Source organism: Pelmatolapia mariae, linkage group LG22 (genome assembly GCF_036321145.2).
Source record: "Pelmatolapia mariae isolate MD_Pm_ZW linkage group LG22, Pm_UMD_F_2, whole genome shotgun sequence".
In the NCBI taxonomy this organism is placed as follows: domain Eukaryota; kingdom Metazoa; phylum Chordata; class Actinopteri; order Cichliformes; family Cichlidae; genus Pelmatolapia; species Pelmatolapia mariae.
The window spans coordinates 22134752-22155624 of record NC_086245.2 but is presented as its reverse complement, the minus strand read 5'-3'; the positions used below and the strand labels follow the sequence as shown (position 1 = coordinate 22155624).

The 20873-nt window shown below is 41.5% G+C and overlaps 3 protein-coding genes across 3 annotated transcripts; all 3 read left to right on the top strand.

Annotated features, from left to right (window-relative positions):
- Window positions 1-2212: 2212 nt before the first annotated feature.
- On the top strand, window positions 2213-3442 carry hoxa9a (homeobox A9a). Its single transcript, XM_065469726.1, has 2 exons — window positions 2213-2814; window positions 3201-3442. Exons 1-2 carry the CDS (start codon window positions 2262-2264, stop codon window positions 3440-3442), a joined length of 795 nt encoding a protein of 264 aa, XP_065325798.1. The 5' UTR covers window positions 2213-2261.
- A 4028-nt stretch (window positions 3443-7470) lies between these two features.
- LOC135933150 (homeobox protein Hox-A7-like) lies at window positions 7471-8943 on the top strand. The gene is made up of 2 exons (XM_065471106.1): window positions 7471-7837; window positions 8636-8943. Exons 1-2 carry the CDS (start codon window positions 7471-7473, stop codon window positions 8941-8943), a joined length of 675 nt encoding a protein of 224 aa, XP_065327178.1.
- Window positions 8944-14021: 5078 nt separating this feature from the next.
- On the top strand, window positions 14022-15517 carry hoxa5a (homeobox A5a). Its single transcript, XM_065469723.1, has 2 exons — window positions 14022-14616; window positions 15267-15517. The coding sequence occupies exons 1-2, from the start codon at window positions 14022-14024 to the stop codon at window positions 15515-15517; spliced, it is 846 nt and encodes a 281-aa protein (XP_065325795.1).
- Window positions 15518-20873: the final 5356 nt, after the last annotated feature.

Genomic DNA, 20873 nt, shown 5'->3' with positions numbered 1-20873 from the left:
CACCCTGATTTAGGTTTACAGCCTTAGAGCCATTGGCATAGTGGCGTCTTTTCCTGCTCTGAAGGTGTTTGTCTATTCGAACTTTTAGTGCACAAATAGGCGCACAGCCGCTCCTTTCCCCCTTCGGCTTATTTGATGTCTAGCCAAATATTGTGCAAGTACCAGCGAAGTGATAGCCCGCATCTAGAAAGCAAATTATGGACACCTTGTGCTTTCTTCTGTGTTCCTCTTTTAGATGCATCAGCAGAGAACAGATAATTTCTACGTGTTGAATTGCCTGTGGCCTTGTGGGGGAGTTGGCCAAGCTCTCAGTTTATTTGCGGGTAATAAAACAAAACAAAAAAACAAAACAAACGGGCATGCAGTACATGAAAACTCAAGGTTGCTACTTTGAAACCTGCAGTAGTTAAATTCGCAGATTTAGGATTTAATGGACACGACAAGCTTAGGCTTACAGCACCATGTTTTTAAAAACACAAATAAATTCTGTGTTAAGCTCTATATGGGAAAAAAACTGAAAATACAGTATATTAAATGTATCCTGGTGCAGGACATTCCCGGCACCATTTCCTTTTAAAAGGAGGAAACCACAAATACCATATTACATTTATTTTTAGCTGCATATAAGAGTAACGTTACACCGACGCCCTAGCTGGTATTACAGATAATTTGTTAATGGTAGTGATGATACAGGCGTATACTAAGTGATAACGGTGTAAATAATAAACGGGTTAGAATGAGGCTCTGGTATTTTTTAAAATAATAATTACATATATTATTTATTAGTTAACCACTTCTATAATTTCTAAAGTTTTGGCCAGCGTGTTTGAATACAGCGGATTATTTCAAATCAGCAAAAAAATTATGCATTTAATTTATTTCTATTTTCTCTTTTCTTCTTAAAAAACAAAACACACACACACACACACGCACGCACGCACACACACACACACACACACACACACACACACACACACACACACACACACACTAGGCCTGCTTCACGGCACAATATGTTAATATTTGTCAAGAAACAAATATATATATTATTTATATATTATTAAATTCATATATTATTAAATTCATTTACAGCGTAACTGATAAATCCACTAAAAATACTCAAATAAGAAACCCTGTTATTATTCTTTTTTTAAAAAAATCTAATTTACAAAAAAATAGAAAAACAAAACAAAACATCCTTTCAATTCTCCAGAAATAACGACAAGTTTATTGATGTAGTTTTACATAGTTAATTTAACGCTATAGTTTTGTTGAGAAAAAATACTCAAACTCCTGCAGAAGCGTTAATTTCATGGAAACTTTGTGTATTGTAATGAGGTTAATTAGCCGCCAGAGACTTAGTTCCAGCGTGTACAGTGACCTGAAGTAGGCAGGAAACTTGATTGTGGTAGAAAAATAACCCTATACGAGAGTTCTCCATGCAGCCTGCGCTTAAGGTTTAACTCACATAGGAATACAATTTTGTCGAGCTAAACGTTTAACTGAAAACTACTCAGCCTCATAATAGACCTACGTATATTTCATTATTAGTTTTTTGTGCGTATGATATGTATTTAATGCTTTAAGCTGTAGCAAAGAAAAACCTGCAGAGGAAAGCGTCTGGCCTGTGGGGGAGAAAAACTGTTATAAAGTGTTATAAAAAACGATTCATAATTCACTAGTTAGTCTTATTCAGATCATTGAGCTGCAAAGTTTCTGTGATGTGGTGCTGTTTAAAACGCGTTTTGGTGAGCAGCGATCGTAGGGTGCTTACGTGTCCTATAAAATGTCTCGTAAAAGAAGGCTTCCAAATACATTTTGTATCGTTTTGGATAACCGAGAGGGGATTGGAACGGCAGCAAGTGCCAATAAGAAGGAGCCCGGTGTCATTTATTTTATTCATTCATATTTTTCATCTCGCATAGCGGTTTCTGCTTAAATCTTGATAATTCTTAAAAAGTCTAAGTTGTTATAGGAGAGAGGGTGAGTATTTAATGACCGTAGGGATTGATTTATCCTTTATTGTTCAGCCTTATGATCACGTGTGTCTGCTACCCAATGGCATGGCAGCCTGTCTCCCCATTACTTTCCCACTGTAGTTCTCTGTGGAGCGAAGTTGCTACTTGATTTCTCCACATTGTTATTTTGTGAGGCTGGGTTTACTGCGTGTGTATGTGTGTGTGTGTGGTGTGTGTGCACGTCTCGCTTTTGCATGCATCCGCTGTATGACTGTGTACATGTGAAAGTGTAATTTTTCTGCCATGTCGACATCTGGAACGCTGACTAGTTACTACGTCGATTCCCTCATTCTCCCCGAGAGCGAGGAGCTCTCTGTGCCGAGGTACACCTCCGGTCCTGGGCTCCAGCACGCCAGGCAGCATGCCTCCATCAGCGACCACAGCGAGGTCGGGACTTGCACCTTCCCATCCAAGCCCCAGGTATTCGGGCCGTCTTGGAGCCACGTCCCGGCTCAGTTTCCAGCTACCGTCTCCTCTGTGTATCATCCCCACTACGGGCATCCCCAAGGCCCAGTAAGTGGAGATACAGATGGCCGGTATCAATCCTGGCTTCTGGAGCCCATGTCCGGTTCCCTGCCGTTGACCGGATTACCGACGACCCATCACTACGGGATCAAACCGGAGGGACTGGGGGCGCGGGCTGAAGGAGGGCTGCCCGGATCCCACACGGCTCTGCTGCTCTCTGATTACGCCAATGGCACCGTGGCGTCAGCATCACCGGTGGAAAAGGACGAACTCTCCGTCCAGGCAGGGGATTTGAGCGGCGAGGGGGAAGAGAAACCGGGCCTGGATCCAAGTAAGTCAAAGCAGAGTCTTTTATGTCATTTGCACAACATGAAGCCGTGAGGATTGGGGTGCCTTATGGGGGTGCGCGTCCTAACAGATGCCATTCTGAACGTGCCATTTCCTTATGGGGGGCTGTTAATAGCCCAGCTTACATTGCTGTATTAGATAACCTCTTGCAGCCTTTAAAGTGAGCGCGAGCAGCGAGGGAGGCAGAAGGGAAAAAACATGGACGGGGAGCTGTAGAGCTGTGGATATAGCAGAATTTAGAGGCGCACATCCGCTTTTATTTTATTTGCCAAATTTTGAGTGATGTATTCTTATATATATATATATCAGTATATTTGGTTAGTCAGAAGCTCAGGACCTCACACCAGTGTCGCACCCCACTCTTTTCAGATAACCCAGTGTCCAACTGGCTCCACGCGAGTGCCACAAGAAAAAAGCGCTGTCCGTACACCAAGCACCAGATCCTGGAGCTGGAGAAAGAGTTCCTCTTTAACACCTACCTGACCAGGGACCGTAGGTACGAGGTGGCGAGGCTGCTAAACCTCACCGAAAGACAGGTTAAAATTTGGTTTCAGAACCGCAGGATGAAGATGAAGAAGTTCAATAAAGAAGGCGCACCGAAAGACGAGTGACTGAACCTTAGACAAAAGCAGCATTAGACTGATAGCGAGCTTGATGTGTAAGAGCTCTTAACTCTGCTGGACCCTGTTTTTATTAAACAACATTGTCGTATTGTTCTTAATAACAGCTATAGGGTTATTTGTCTTGTAAAAAACAAAAACAAACAAACAAAAAAACAGCATGTTGGGCTTTAGTTTTTTGCAACTACCATTATATTGCACAATTTTAACAGTGCACCCTCGTTTTTTTTTTTAACTTGTTCTTTTCTCGTGCTGATTTGAATTAATACCTCGTTAAAGTGTATTAGTTGGCCTTGCCCCTGTGCTTGTTTGTGTACGACTGTTTCTAGCTCTCTGTGTTCCGGATTGTAGCTATATTTGTTGTCTGTCTCAGAGCCAACTGAGCGTATAGTTTGTAAAAACAAAAAAAAGTATTTTATTGTTGTTTCTCTCTTACTATTAGGATAAGCCTTTGACTGAATTTGAATCTAACGTTAGAAACTGTAGGGAAAAAAACAGAGTAAAATAGGCGCATAAATACAAGGAACCTCCTGAGAACTCTTACGAAATTTCAGTATATATATGATAGGCTAGAAGTTGTATTACATAACATGATTGACTACCTATGTCTTTCAACTACCTACATTGACCTTTGTTTTGCAGTGGTGGATTGTAATAGATTTGTTTGCATTACTGGACTACGTGTGACTGAATTTCAGGGAGTCATTTTCAAAGAGCGTAATATTTGTTAGTGAGTGCAAATGGAAGAAAACACTGTAGGCTAGCTACTCATTTTTAATACCTCGCGGTCGTGCTGACCGTCTGACTTTTGGTTCACAAATGTAATTTGTACTTTATTTATTGAATAAAACAAATTATATCTGCGACTACAAGCATCTTACATTCATATCTCACTGCACCCCCACATCAGTCTGCATTTCATGCTTTCATAATATTTGAAATTCTGAATTCTTGGTACGCAAAAATAAACAAACAAAAAACCCTCAGCTGGCGCTGGTTTGCGCTGCCAAAAAATATGACACGTGAAAATACAGACACAAAAAATAGAGTAATAATAATCAGTTATATTTGGATGATTGGATACTTAGTGAAAATTAGCTTTTTTGTTTGCTTCAATATTTTTAATTTGTAAAAAGCAAAAAAACAAAACACAACCCCCCCACCAAAAAAAGAGTGTGTACCCACACACACACACACCAATGAAACCTAACACACCTAGAGCACTGCGTGTGTGTGTGTGTGTGTTGGGGACAGAGCTGCATCTTGGCAGAGGATGTTGTTAGCTGTATACAGCCATAAAAGACAATTACCGCTATAACCTTTTATGGGGTGCAAAGCGCTGTGAGGCGAGAGGACACAAAACAAAAAAAAAAAGACACCGTGGGCTTCGACTGCTGAAGCTCAAAATAATACAGCCGATGTGTTTCTCCTCAGCTCAGATATGACAAGGGCGCTTAGGCTAATCTGTCATGAGCCATCACAGACAGCGCTAAACAATTTACAAGAAGAGGAAAAAAGCAACCCGCATTTTTTTTAAATGTATGTTGGAAATTTAGGAATTTGTTTAAACACACACACACACACACACACACACACACACACACACACACACACACACACACACACACACACACACACACACACACACACACACACACACACACACACACACATTTTGAGGTCAAACTGTCCAACTGGCTTTGGAGTAATGGCGTAGGTCTAGTTTAAAATATGGCCCCTTCATTTTAGTGTTAAGACTGGTTCAAGTCTCTGCATGCTGGAGAAAATATTTGGCACAAAAAAAGAGACCAGCAAATCCGATCTGAGCTAAAGTTGCATGGTGTCCTGATCGATCAAAGACAGGAGGAGCAGGTAATTCAGCTTTCATTAAGGGGCTGTACAGAAACTATCGATTATGCTGCTTGGAGGCTAAGTCGTACTTTAGTCCACAACTGGAGTGCTGTTGTGACGCGTTGGGGGGGGGGGGGGGGGGGGGGGGGGGGGACGCAGATGGACCCAAACTTCAAAGACTCGGCCAGAGACAGTGCAATAAAACGCCTGGTCTGCTATACTGTCTGGCATTCCAGTTTTAATGGCTTTATGGCCGTCCAGACACAATTAGGCCGCTTCCAGAATGGCACCCATTTGTTTTTTCTTCTCTTTCTGTGAGACTGCGGTCTGGACAAAAGGCCCGAGCGGAAATGATCAGTTTTATTGGATTCTCCTCGACGGGGACGCGCAGGACTCACGGTCATTTGGAGGGATCCTTTGTTGCTACCTGGGAACCTTCCGCCCCTTGCTCCTTTGCCTGGCCTTCCTAAAGGAAAAGGCAGCAATAAAGTGAACAGCTAGTTCCAGACACAGCAGTGAGACTTGTGTCTGTAAACACGAGCATGTTGCAACACCGGAGCTTTTCTCCAAATCATACCCAACATAAACGAAACGTCACCTCCGTGACATCCTCCTTTCCTTAATCTGCTGCATTCTATCGGATTCGGCATTAAAATAGCAACGCCTGCGCAGTGCTGCCTCCCCAACGCTGCAATCCCCACGATTCACCAGAGGGTGGCGACACTGTTCCACATCACCCCTCTGCTTTTTGTAACACCCCCTCCCTAATGAGCCTGCACTGGGAACAAACTGTAGCAACATTTTAAGAGTCCAGAGAAATAATTTCACACCTTTTTACAGTCTCAGTGCAGAAGCTGCTTCATGAACCTGCAGCTCTGCGGGGAGGAATGAAACAGCCTGCACACACTGTGACTGCTGGATTACTGCTTGCACACCCAAGTAGTCGCTCTGTTCACTCTTGTCGTCCTGTTGTCGTATTTAAAGGTAAACGCCTTAAATTAAATAATTAGTTTAACAGCAAGACTTAGCTAAAATCTGCATCCTTCCGCCCAATTGTTCATTAATTATTTCAAGAATGTATATGTTTAAAATATGATATAATATGTGATTTTTTTCTACATGGAATAATTAAGTTTACAATCCGTATTATTATAATTATTGTTATTATTATTATTATTATTATTGCTTAAAATATTACTAAAAATAACAATACTCTTACCTTAAAGTAATATTAGTTAATAATTACATAATAATATTAATAAAGGCAAATAATTAAAAACTTAATATTACTAATACTACTACTGATCATTATTATAGACGGTAATCATAATTATTTAAGGTAAAGTAGTGAAATCGAAATATTTTCAATTTAATATTATTAATAATTTTACAAGCATGATTTGTGGTAATTTATTGCCCAACAATATAATCTAATTTTACCAACAATAACAAAACAAAACAACAACAACAACAACAACAACAACAACAACAACAATAATAATAATAATAATAATAATAATAAAAACCGGTCATATTGCACGGATAGACAAATATAATGAAAACTAACTTGTCAAAATATGTTTTAATGGCACGAGCCATTTTGTAAGACCAAAAGAAAATATACAGATGTTTTTATGTGGTAGATAATCAAAAACTATTTCTATAAGTATACTGTGCTTTTAGAAATATTTCTTTAAGTACTACTAGATAGATAGATAGATAGATAGATAGATAGATAGATAGATAGATAGATAGATAGATAGATAGATAGATAGATTCACTGAGGTACTTGAAATAAAAAAGGAAGCAGAAAGCTTATAAAATGATGATTAGTGATGATATGGTGAAACAAACCCATGAGAATTAAATTCAGACAGTTACCCTCGGCTTATCGGGACCGTGTGAATTTCTTGCATGTGTGTTTATATCTGTGTGCGTGTTTATGTGTCTGAAGTGTTAATCCCACTCCGCAGTCCTGTGCCATAATAAAAACCACGTCTGTGCTGATTGGACGAGAGCGACCAGGCCGGGGTCACATGGGTGAGTTCTTTGGTCCAGAGTAAAAATGGGGTTTGGTGTAAATCTAGGGTGTATTGCTGTCATCTATCACACTACCTCGTAAAAACGACACTGAGGATTCTGGGCCAACAAATCAGAGAGAAAAAAATATGAGTTCTTATTATGTGGATGGTCTTCTTAGCAAATCTACGACGGGCAGTTCCCTGCTCCCAAACGTGGAACGAGCTTCTTGCGGCATCGGACCCCGTGGGGACGACCATAGCTCTACTCGGACTGCTGCGGCCATTGCATTTGCGCCATCCCTCTCTGGAGTTTACAGCGTTAATAATACAGTGTACCAGAGCCATACTGTGTTTACCTGCGGCTATGGCCAGGGGCAGGACGCACACACGTCACACTGCAGCCCGTTTGACCAGAGCCGCCTGTTCAGCGACAGCTGCTGTCACCATGGAACCGAACCCCTCACCTCGTCGCCGGACAAACAACACCGGATGTACCCCTGGATGCGAGCATCAGGTATGTGCTGTTTCAAAGCCTCCGGGTCAGTGCGCTTACAAAACATTGTGATACTTAGACTGGCCGTTAGTGGTTCAATTAATTTCGTGAAGCCATTGGTGTTGCATGGAAAGAATCGTAAAACTTTTATTGCGCAACTAATGAGTTCTGCAGCCATAAATTCATTTGGCCAGCGCTTGTGTGTGTTCAGTACGAAGAGACCTTGCCGCTGGGGGTTTTCTCTGCACTCCTATTACTCTTACAGCCTCTTCTCCCCTTTGTGGTTGTAAAAAAGACCGGCCTGTTGTGTAAATCAGCTCCCCTGCACTCTGCAGCCCCTTTCTAATTGGTTCTGCATTGCAGAGGCTCTGGTATTTTCAGAAACCTGGATCAATATGCGCCACTACACGGGGAAGTCAGATGAAAATGAAACAGAGGTTTTGTAATATTTTTTGAAGTGGGAGGTGTGGGGCTGTAAGTAGTTTCTTCGGTGTGTAGAGCCTGGCTGGCTTTTAATTGGAAAGGCATGCAGAGTATCAAAGGAGGCATGAGCCAAACACCCCAGCAGGACCACTTTAAATTGTTGCAAAGATGCTTTAAAAAAAAGTTGTGTTAGCGAATGCGTGTGTGTGCAGGTGGTAATGGAGTAATTACAGGCTGCAATTAAATATGCACTTACAAATGAATCAATTATAGACATTTAAATCTGTGGGTTTTTATTGTAAGATCCAATTTTAAGAACACTTTAATTAAAAAAACACAAATACAGTCCCACATTACAATAACGTTATTTCTGTTCACGCATCTCATCTTCCACAGATCCAAATCGAAAGCGAGGACGGCAGACCTACTCCCGGCACCAGACGCTAGAGCTGGAAAAGGAGTTCCACTTTAATCGCTACCTGACCCGCAGACGCAGGATCGAGATAGCCCATGCCCTCTGCCTCTCAGAGAGACAGATCAAAATCTGGTTTCAGAACCGCAGGATGAAGTGGAAGAAGGACCACAAGGACGAGCCGAGCAACGAGGAACAGCACCGTGATATTCAGGCACCGTCGGAAGGCAGGGAACCCAAAAGTGAAGAGACCCGAAGCGGCCGTGTTGACTCAGGAACAACTGCAAAGTAACAGAAGAAACGGACAGAAAATCAAAATAAAGAAATATAATGTGTTAAATATTGTGTTGGAATGCATCGAATATAATTTCTGACATAACATTTAGGCACTCACTAATCTTTTGAGAGTAATCCACATTAAAACACTACACTGCTTTTCTGGATTTCATATTTAAACCAGCACTAAAAATGCTTCACGTGACAAATGCTAACTACCTACCCTAACTAGCCTGTATTTTTATATCCTCCGCATATATCCCATAGGAGTACTACAAATATGGCACATTTTGGACTACAGAAAACTACTACTGAGTTAACATTCCTTCAACAAAAAAACGACCTAATATTTACCTTATAATTTTCAAAAACTGACACGGAAATGTAAACACGAACTGAGCTGGTGATTTAATTGATGGTTTCCTGTTTTCCACCACGGCTGTATTTTCTTAAGGGAAGAAATACAATTAATGCGCCTTATTTTGAACCGGTAAAGGCAAATGTTTTAGTTGACTGATTTTGATAAAATAATTACTGAGTTTCTTCTTCGCCCTCCCCCCTTTTAATTAACATGGATTTTAATCCGCCTGCTAGGGGTGAGGATTTAACTATCGACGCAAATATTTGTTTAGTTTTGCATGTAACCTACCTCAGATTCCTCACCCGCTCACTATACCGTCAGCGATTGTGCCGTAGGCTACTGTGAATATTTAGCTTTACAGATTAGTCTTTTAAATACATGTACCGTTACCCAGCTGGCAATATCCGTCATTTTATAATCAGAGAAATATTCCAGTACAGTGAGCATACGCTGCTGGCTTTCAATAAAAGTCTGCTAGGCTTGTAGTCTGCCCTGTAAATGAAGTGAACGCGCAATCATTTAATAAAAATGCTTTTACCCTCTCTATTTGGTTTCATTCCATATTTACCATGTTATTAAAAATATCCATCCAAGAAAATGATTGTAATCGCGCCCTGGGTCGAGTAATATTGTGTTCACAGTTACCATTAAGTGACCTTCAGTGTGACCAGTATTGGGTTGCATGTAATGAGACATGTTACAGTCCATAATGGGGGTTAGGTAAACAGTGAAGTTGGGGAATGTGAGCTATGAGGATGCGAGATGGGACAGGCTGCAGATGAAGGGAAATTACTGTTGAACTCTGCTTTCCCTCCTCGCTGGGTAAGATGGCGCCTGACGCTGACCTGCCCTCCTCCCTCCCTCCTTTTTCTGTCTCTTTCTCTCCCCCCGTCCCTCTCCCTCCAGCTCTGGGCCATAAATCCGTTGTTGTTTATGAAAATTTACAACATAGCCATACAAGTTTACGACGCGGCCCGGGTTCCTATTGGCCGCAGCTTGTCACGTGGCGGGGAGCCATGAACATGAACTTTTTTTTCCCCCCCGTTTTTTTTATATTTAATTTTCAATTGCGGGATAGAGGAGCCTTTCATTTAACGGTCTCGGGCTTCCACGGGAACCTTTTCACAGGCGACCTTCGACATTTTACCATCTCTCACATCTACTTTTGGGGATTTTTTAAGGGGTCGGGGGTGAGATGTTAGGCAGAACCTCGACGAGCAAGGAGCTTACAGTAAGACATGCCTGGATCACTTGGGTGCCTTGGCGGGCTCCTGAAAGGTAACGGAAAAATGAGACGAAGGAACCGACCCCCATGGAGAAACAAGCTTCCGTAAGGGGTCTCAGCCGGGAGACTTTTCTCTGTCACTGCACCTGCCCACTCCCTCCAGTCACCCCCCCTGTGTTTACATGCAGAGACCTTCACAAGGTAAGGCAGCTTACGCTCGTCAGCCGGTGCATGTGGTTGACAATGTACTTATTTGCATCTTCTTAAAGCAAGCAACTTACTTTATGGTTTCGCCTGCTTTGATTTTGGTTAGAGACTGAAATATTGGAAAGAAATGGTTTCGTGTTACACTTGATCTTCATCAGGATTCCCATCACTGATGCTTCGTGTTAAATCTGATTTATCAGATTTACAAGCTCTTATTTGATGATGATAATTATTATTGTTAATAATATTTTAACATGGTTATTCATTTTTGCAGTGATCTTAGTGTTGTTGTAGGCTGTCTGGATTGTATTTGTTGTTGGATTTAAATGGGGATGTGCTTTCGGGTGGGTGGATGATGGGCAAAGTAAGCGCTCTTTGACGCCCTCCTGTGGAGGCAGTGGGGCTATCGCGCTTGCAGCTCGTCGTGGTTTGTTTTGTTTTGTTTTGTTTTTTTTTGCTGCAAATGAGAAAGGTCGACATCTGTGCATCCACGTGTTTTATTCTATTTGCCTTGTATGTGTGCATGTAGGCCTCAGCGTGATGTGCATGGGATTAATGAACAGGATGACAACCACTAAACATTATTAAACTTAAAAATGCTTTTTAAAATGATCAGATATTTTAATTGCAAAATGTTTCTTTCAGTCTCTGTCCATAGACGCTCTTGTTAGCGGTATTGCCGAACGTAAAATCAGAGAGTCATGTATGTTGCTAGGCTGCAATTAATATTTAATAAAATGCATCGACGCAAAAAAGCATGCAATGTATCCCCCAATCAGTCCTAACAGGGTGATTTAAATGCATCAAATGCAGTGATAAATCTCCCTGTTGTAAGTCATTTCTGCATAAAGAGTATGATTTTACTTTCCTTTCGATTTTTTTTTTTTTTGCTTGAACTACCGTAATTTCTTGGGGTAACACGTGGATTATAGGCCACGAAAAAGAAAGTGATTTTAGATGTTTGCTCAGAAGCTACTACGAGTGCGTGTGTGTGCCTGCAAAGTCGGAGAGCACCGCCCCCCTTCCTTCACCAGTGACCATCGTACCCCCTTCACCCCTCTCTCAACCCGACAAGTCACACACTCACTCACTCCATTGCTCTCTTTTCTTTTCGATGCCTGTGTTTTAGTTCCTGGGTGTGTCCCTGGCTCAACTCAGAGAAGAAATTTTCGTGGGAACTTTGTTGCCATTGGCCAACCATAAATCAGCTGTTGTTGCTCGACTGTTTAGCCAACACAAACTCCGCGCATAGCTCTCCGCTCATTGTGGGCCCACACTGGGTGTGTAGGAGCCCGGTATTCACCCTTCCTAAAGTCGTGCCTTCTGGGAGTGTGTTAACGCACTCTCTCTCTCTCTCTCACACACACACATACCTGGGACTGAATAAATCCATCTCACTGTTCCTGTCAATCCTAACACAGGAATGGGCTTGTGCTGGTCAAATGCTCTGCTCCGGGGAAACGGCATGTGGAGGAAACCTTAGGACAAGTCACTGCCTTCGAGAGGCGAAGGTGCCATAAAAATTCCACAGGGAGTAAAACAAACGGGAAGCGCCTGACTGCGCCATGCCTGTTACGCTTCTTTTAAAATTTGTGATTTCCTTCATGAATTAATTTGAAAGAAAGTCTAAAGCTGACGAACCGTTTTCAAATGGTGAATCGGTCCGGTTACAGCGTTAAACGAAGCTGGACCAAGTGTGCTGGGGTTTATTGAGCAATGATACATGACTGCTGCAAGGAATAGCTTCCAACATATCTAAAAATAACATTATTATTTATTATCAATAATATTTTTGACGGTTTAAGTGATCGATTGCAGAGTTGTGTTGAGAAATTGTTTTGGGAATTTTTTTTTAATGATCACAGTGGCACAAATGAGGAGAAAATCTCAAGATCGCCTTTTCTCTGTCATCGTAAATACGTATGTGCTTTTTGTATTAACCCCTGGGAATATAAATATGCAGTTCAGCTTTCAACACACTCGCAAAATAATGTTAAAGTTTGATTGAGTATTCTACATTTCGAGGACTTAAAAAGCATCAACTTCACTTCTAAGCAGCAAATCCTTTCACCGTGTCATTTTTGCAATAAAGTCTATTTTTTCCACCCCTCCACTAATTTCATTAAATTCAAAAGTCATACTTAGCAAAGCCCCGGGCTTTGTAGTTTCTCAGGTTATAAAAAAGAAGAAATAATCAATCTTTAGCTTATATGTAAACAAATAAAAACACGAGAAACTGCAGCTTGGCATGATTGACTGTTTAAAGGTCAATATAGCAGAGGAGTCGCCGTTAAATAAGAGCAAAATAACATCGGGTTTGGCGCAAAAGGCTTGTAATAGCTATCATCTGCGCATCTGTTCCATGGAGGCCCATAGTTATATATTTTAACCTGCTTATAAACGACATTCGTGTGTTCATATAAAGCCCATATTTATAGTTATTAATTTTTCAAAGTGGCGTAAAAAAGCAGGCCTCGGATAGCACTTTCTGTGGCTTTATTCGATAAAGTGATGTTTAGCTTTTATTCTTCCCCCAAACATTTATTCATTAGTCTTTTTTCTTTTTCTTTTTTTTTGCTCTTGAAGTCGTTCAAATATTTCACGATAAGGCTATATCATATGAGAGAAAACGCAGCTCTGTTGCGAATGGGCTTTTATTCTATTAAGTGCGCAGACTGTTTACACTCATAGCCCATCATAACATGCATAACGGATTCTGATCGAATTATTTCTGTACACTATCACCGCCGAGATTGCACTCTCAGCATGTCACTTGTTGTATTGTTCAGGAGCCTTTTTTTCTTTTCTTTTTTTGCCGCAATGGTCGTTAACCTCCGAATGACCCCGTGTGCAGCCCACGCCTCGGAAAGCGCCGCAGACACGCAGTGCAACTGTTGAACCAGAGGATGGCGCACCACGACAATCCAAAACACCCAAAGCCCCGGCTCAGAGTTTGCCCTAGCCACGAGCGCAGGGAAAGCGCGCACCCTTTATATCCCACCCAGTATTTCCTGCGTGCACGAGTTTACCTCTGGAGGTCACCGAGCAGGATTTACGACTGGTCAACAAAAGCACGTGATTCTTCGCCATACCCCATATTTGGGTGCCTACGTAAGAGAGAATCAAGTCCATGTCCCACTCATTTCCATAATTCATCATAAATTGTGCAAGGGTGCTATAGGACGCGCTAAAGCATAAGAGCCACAAATCAAGAACACAGGTTATGCTATTTTACCTCTAAAAATAACCATCAAAAACAAGAGCAATACCTACAACAAGCAAACGGTGGAACTGTCAACAAATGAGCTCCTATTTTGTGAACTCATTCTGCGGTCGCTATCCCAATGGCGCGGACTTCCAGTTACATAATTATGGAGACCACAGTACGGCAAACGAGCAATATAGAGACTCAACAGCCATGCATTCCAGCAGGTATGGCTACGGCTACAACGGGATGGACCTAACAGTCGGCCGGACCAGTACCGGACACTTTGTGGGAAGCGAGCGGACACCAGGCTACTCCCCGAGTCACTCAGCGGCGACAACACCCGCGGTGGAGCCTGTCAGGTACAACCAGTCCGCAAACAGCACCGGGAACTCGTCTCTATCGCCTCCACCTGACTCTCTACCGTGCTCCTCGGTCGCCAGCTCGTCCCCAGTGACCGAGACACAGTCTCAGCACAGAGCTGTGAAAAACTCCATAACGACCCCGTGCTCAACCCCGTGCTCAAACTCGAACGGAGCCACGCTGCTGCTCAGCCGGGACTGTGTGTCCAAAGCTTCCCCTCTGGAGGAAGAGAAGCCCGCGGGAAGTGCACCGACAACTCCTCAAAATGTAACCGACTCAACACAGCCTCAGATATACCCGTGGATGAGAAAACTACACATAAGTCACGGTAAACTGCTTTGTTTAATGACTTCGTACTGATTTTGATCTTTTGCAAAAAACAAAAAGCTGTTGTCTGACTGTTTGTTTAAAAAAAGAGAGAAAGAAAAGTGACGTGGTATCATCTTATTTAGGACATTTTATGAGCACAAGCCAACTTTTGGCCATTCTGGCGTTAAAGTGATAGAAAGAGCACAAATAAACGTAGTTTTGGAAAAGGGGCATGTGGCGCTATGTGCACCTCTCACCTGTTTGGTTTATATTTGGTTAGCTAGACTATCAGGTACGGGATAGTGTAGCAACAGATGCGAGGTTAGACTAGTTAAATGTATCTGACCCTTTTCTACACTTGATATTTACTAAATGTGCGTTTTAAAATGGTTTTAAATAAAAAGAGGATACTTAAAATATTTTTTGCTATTAACCCTCTTTCTATGGACTCAGTAGTGTGTGGTACCTTGTTACTTGTAAGTTTTAACCATTCAAGCTCTTCAAGGTGCCAGTCGTGTGGCAGCGATTAAGACATTCATACCTATAATATTACCAAACACAGTATTGTAAAATTGAAAGAAACGTGTTCAGGAAAGTTGGCGCAAAAGTAAAATTATTATTTAATTCTTCTGCGTCTGATTTGTTTTCTCTTTTTTGTGTGTGTACAAGATTTGTCTGGGCCAGAGGGGAAGCGGGCCAGAACTGCATACACTCGGTACCAGACCCTCGAGCTGGAGAAGGAGTTCCACTTCAACCGGTACCTGACCCGCAGGCGGAGGATCGAGATAGCCCATGCCCTCTGCCTCTCAGAGAGACAGATCAAAATCTGGTTTCAGAACCGAAGGATGAAGTGGAAGAAGGACAACAAACTGAAAAGCATGAGCATGGCGGCTGCAGGCGGAGGAGCCTATAGGCCCTGATTTTTACACCTTTTAATCCTGAAAAAAGAGCACTTCAAAATAAAAAAAACAACAAAACAAAACAAAGATTGTCATATCAACTTCTCCTCCTATTCCAAAAAAGCGCAGAGACTTAGCGGGCTGTGTGAGAGAAGGGACAGAGGGGAGGGTCACCCTATCTATAAACCTTCTTTATGTCCAACAATATAATTTCATTTTTATCCCTACCGTGGTTATGCTTATGTGAGTAAAATGCATTATGTACAGTTCTGTCTAGATTTAGAAGATGAAAAAAAGAGACATGAAAATAAATGTTTGCTTAAATTATTTCTTGTTCAGACGGGAAAAAAAACGTTAAATAAATAAAAGCTTGAAATGCTACCCGCCTAGCGCAAATAAATCCATATTTTCTGTGTGATGCACTCAACAATAACAGCTTAATAAGTAGAAGGTTCAGGTTGAGCTACATTTGTGTTTGACCTTTCTTTTCTCTGTATGTACTGTATATGTATGTATTTATTTGTTTGGTGTATTGTACCGAGTTGTCAGATAACTTGCTTCCAAAAGTAGAACCAGCAGTAAAAGCCTTGTGTGGTTATTGTATGTGTTGTGAACACACGTGGACAAAGGTGCCGACTCACCCTTGTATGTACATTAGCTGTGCCTTGTATCTTTTTTTTCTTTCTTATTTTTTTTTTTGCCGGAGCTGCTTTTATTCTCTTTCTTTCCTTATTATTTTATTATTATATTTTTTTCTTTTTGCGTTCTTCACCTGGGCGCAATATCTGAGTAAAAGCGTGTTTTAGCTGTTTTTAGGGTCCCACCGTAAATCTTATCGCAATGTGTATTATCTCCATCGTGATAAGCTTCTTCTTCTTTTTTTTTTCTTTTTTTTTTTTGTAAATGTTTTTCAGAAGACTGGAAGTCAAACTATAGTATGATAATAATAATGATGTTCATGATGACGACGATGATGGCCAGAATAATAAACTTTGTACTGGAATGGCAACACCTCACTGAGTGTACGTTTTTGTCAAATCTTTCAGATTCAGGGCTGCTGTTTTAGGGGGGAGAAGATTTGGGGAGTTTTGCTGGTTGATCTAAAAATCTTAAAGCCACTTGTATGAGCTCTCAGAAAAAAACCAAGCTGGCAAAGTTTCCTCAAATCTCTTTGAATTCAACAGGTCCTCTCATATTAAAGCATCCAGTTTTACTCACCTTGCTCAGGCGCTGGGGTCCTTAACTGACTTCAGGGGCCGTGGGTCCCCCCTTTGCGCACAGACTCCCGAGCTATTCCCAGAGAATTAGCTCGACTTTTCTTGCTGTAAACTTTATTAGGGCCGTTTCTGGTTCTCTGACATTTGGGTGCTAAATGAATGGGGGGTTTGTCTATGAATTAGATCGTAAAAATCATCCGGAGAGCGGCCAGATAGGCTCACTGGCCATAAACGGTCACGTGGTAGCCATTAAAGTAAGTTTTATGGTTTTGGGGAGTTGACAGTATATTGCACATAACATATAATCGCACTGACGGCGAGGCTTCGTCTGACTCTCTCTTTGCAGGCTGTAAGTGTTACTTGACCGGTACAGACCAGCTCTATTGCTCAGTCTTGCCTCAGTATGGACCGGACGTTCTCCAGGATGGGGACCGCGTCTGTGGGTAAGTTTCACCAGACTAGACGGTAGCTTGAGAACAGCCAGTCTGTGTTAAACAGCCTTATTATTGTATTCGCTCCCTCTATCCGTCCCTATTAGTCCATTACACTAATTTGTCAGTTGTGGAGTGCTGAATACTGGTCTCGGCAGATGTTGCGCAGGGTTGGGTCCAGCTCATGGCTATTTAATTGCTTCCTTCCCTGTGTAACTTGTTTCCCTCCATCTGTGGTGTAACTCATAATCCATTTTTACATCTTGGATAATTATCTGTGTCCATTTCCACCCCCACAAACTTCAACTTGTTGTCGTTTTATTACATTGGAGAAGTCACAGAGCGTGCGCCAGAAAGTTTCCAGGGGGCTCGTGGAGCGTGTAGATTTCCTTGATAAAGTTAAGGGTTAATGCAGGCCTACAGATTTACAGCTCGCTTGATTGGATTCTGTATGTGCTGATGACTTCTGGAACTTGTGGGTCCATCGCTAAAACAAAAGTTGCAGTTGTTCTGCTGAGCGCTGCATGCGCGCCACATGTTGGCACGGTATATGGCTTTAGGGCAGGCTGTAAACAGTGTCAAGTAAACACAACAAGGGAAGAAACAACAGCAGGGACACGTTTAAAAGGAATTCCGTTTTGTGTCAACCAAGTTGGTTGAAAAGTTCAAATGACCTCTTAAAAGTCACTCTTGCTTTGTGGTGACCTTTTGTCCGAGCAGAGTCGGGGCCAAACGGGTCACTAGTGGACACAGATTCACAGAAACATGATCTGAAAATGAAAGTGTTAACTGTATATTGTTTATTATTTTTTTTCTGTGGAAGAACTGGTCTCATTTTTACATTTTTTTTCTTTTCCCGCACTACAGGAGGTGTTACTGGATACGCGCCTTCTCTTCGTTGAAATGTTCGGTGCAAATACGCACGAAATCGACTAAAACTGAAAATATTTTGATCTTATAAGTCTTATCATGTTTTGCCAGCCAAAAAACTTGCTGAATGTCTGGTGAACTTTGTTGAATTTGTTGATTCAGCGGGTTTTCAAAGGTCATGCTGTCCGCCAGTCTGAATAATTTAAATATCAAAGTTTCTCTGTTTTTGTGCAGAGGCCTTCATCATTTTTTTTATTCATCGGTGAATTCTGAACCTTATGACACGAAAACAAATATTTATATCGTCAAATGACTTTAAATAGTTTATACTTTATTATATGTTCACCAATGCTGGTAGGTATTTAAAATCTTGGCACCTTTAAAAGTGTCTTGGATTGCTTAAATCGATTTGATTTCTTCTCATAATTATCGTCACCATCATGATTATCATCAAGAAATCCAAAAATTCGGCATTTGCATTTTGTTCTCCCAATCCTTGAAGCAGTGCTTTGCGAGTTTTTTGCACGCGTGTGTAAAGTAGACGCCAGCCTAACAGAAACACAAATTTATATTCTTTCCAGTTTGATTTGAGACATATTGAAAATAAAACAGGACGGGGTGGAGGAAGGCTGTTTGGAAATTAAAATCCTTGCCAATATTTCAAAAGGAGATATTTCGACAGGGCCCCATGTGCGGCATACTGCCAGGCAGAGAAAGAGAGAGAGAGAGAGAAAGAGGGGAGCGCAGCAGGTTCATCTGGAGGTCAGCCACAGCACCAAGATAAATCTGCATCCTCTCTGAGCCACCAGCAGAGCTCGCTTTAGGCCAAGTTCACTGTCACCCTGCTGCATAGAGAGAGAGGAAAAAAACCACACTGGCACATCCGCGGTAGCGCGCACACGCACACACTCACGTTAATGACACGTTTGCTTGGCGTTGCCTATAAGCATAATGCGTAAAAATGAAATTACCAAAGGATGGAGAGCCTGTGGTAATATCCTGCACGAGAGGAAAAGACTGCGCAAGAATAGTGGGAGGAAAACTTGCAGTGTTGCCTTCAACAAAGACTTTTGGCTGCTGTGGTTGCTCTAACACTAATGAGTGATTTGCATATTTTACGGCCCTATTAGTCTTGAGTGGGAGCCCGCCGGATTTATCTTACGTCTTTGGGAACATCACAAAGCTACAATTGCATTTTAGATCTTGTGCTGGCATCTTCGCTGCTTATAAATTTTTTGACAATGATCATTGTGATGGCATGAAATGTAGACATTGTTAAAATCAGCTTTTTCGTTTCAAACGGTATGGAGGGATGCGCGCGGGGGGGGTATCTCACTGGGCTGGGGCTGATGAGAGCGAGATAGCTGCAGAAGAGGAGGAAAAATTGGGGTCAAAAGTTTACGCGCTGAACAACTCTCCGTCATCTGTTCACTCGGAGCCTGATGCCAGCCTTATAATAGCGATCTTGACTCTCCACACAAAAGACAGAATAGCTTTGCATTACATATGTTGCATGGTGCACTCCAGGTGAACCCTGGATGCGCAGTGACCTCGCGTTTGAAACCGGGGGAGGAGACCCCCCACCCGTCCCCAGCAACAAGATTGAGTGGTTGGCGTTTTATTAGGGCGGCTGATTGGTGAATTTCCTTTGAATAAATTGCATTTGATATGTTTGGGGACGAGGGCAAAATTAGCATTTTGAGGATTGATACTCTCGACCCGGTCACAGGGTAATGCGAAGGCCCTCGGCCCCCAAAATGAGCCCCCGGATCCCTTAAAAAACATTTAGCCCCACTCTTCCTGATCAACTGAATAGAAGCCTTTAAAAAAACTGAAATGGCACAGATGTTGCGCCTCATAAATAGACCGGCTTAATATATATATAGATATATAGTATCAATATATTGTAGTTTTGAGGGTTTTTTGTTCAGAAGGTCTACTTAGTGGCATTCAATGAAATAAAGCTATTTTAAGCAAGTTCAAATAGTGAACGTTTTGTGAAAGTTGTAAGGGCACAATGGGAACGCGACAATTGACAAGAATAATAACAAATAACAATAAATGTCGATTTTTTAATTTCAAAAATACATTAAGGTCTTGCTTCTTCCTTTAATCTTAATACTGCTTATACACAGTCAGCAATAATTGCAGAGAAAAAGGTTAAATAAATAAATAAATCTATTACATGAGCATAAAATCAGTGTAAAAAACAATTCTTCTTAAAAGAACTAACAAAATCTGAATATATCACCATTTTCGTTTTCTCTGGAACCTATTTTTAACACGTTAAAAAGAGGGAGAAAAGAAGATAAACATTTGAAGGCACAAATATTTAAAAATGAATCAAATTCATCAGTGGAAAATCTACACAATTGCAGGCCTGCGTATTCTGACTGGTAGAAAATCAACACATTACGCTTATGTGTCGCTTATCTACTTAAAAATCTTCTGCGCCTTGCAAAGGATAGGAGCGTTTAAATGTCCAAAAACAATGGGATGAGCTCCGTTCCACATTTCTTTGATTCAAAGTCTTTTTTAATAATTTCATTGAAAAGTAAAAAGTCATTAATGACGGACAGACAGCGAATTCGTTCGCATTAAAAATACAAACAACATATGCTGATTGTACACACGTTTTATTCTCATAAATGACAACATACACTGAACATTTTTTTTTAAATGTCTTCAGTTCATTTTATGCAAATATCTACACTCAGTGTTAGACACTGGTTATCTGTATATTCCTTGCTGCTGTGGCTCTCCTTGAAGTGCTTGTCTAATAAATTAACCTTTAAAAATGTAATTGCTTAAACATTTTTTGCTGCAGTGAGTCCGTGGATTATATTTCTTGGCTTTTAG

Excerpts from the sequence above, each read along its gene's own strand:
- hoxa9a (XM_065469726.1), top strand. The coding sequence starts at position 2,262 with ATGTCGACATCTGGAACGCTGACTAGTTACTACGTCGATTCCCTCATT. Across the intron at positions 2,815-3,200 it reads GAAACCGGGCCTGGATCCAA|ATAACCCAGTGTCCAACTGG; the intron begins GTAAGTCAAAGC and ends CACTCTTTTCAG.
- LOC135933150 (XM_065471106.1), top strand. The coding sequence starts at position 7,471 with ATGAGTTCTTATTATGTGGATGGTCTTCTTAGCAAATCTACGACGGGC. Across the intron at positions 7,838-8,635 it reads CCCCTGGATGCGAGCATCAG|ATCCAAATCGAAAGCGAGGA; the intron begins GTATGTGCTGTT and ends CATCTTCCACAG.
- hoxa5a (XM_065469723.1), top strand. The coding sequence starts at position 14,022 with ATGAGCTCCTATTTTGTGAACTCATTCTGCGGTCGCTATCCCAATGGC. Across the intron at positions 14,617-15,266 it reads AAAACTACACATAAGTCACG|ATTTGTCTGGGCCAGAGGGG; the intron begins GTAAACTGCTTT and ends TGTGTGTACAAG.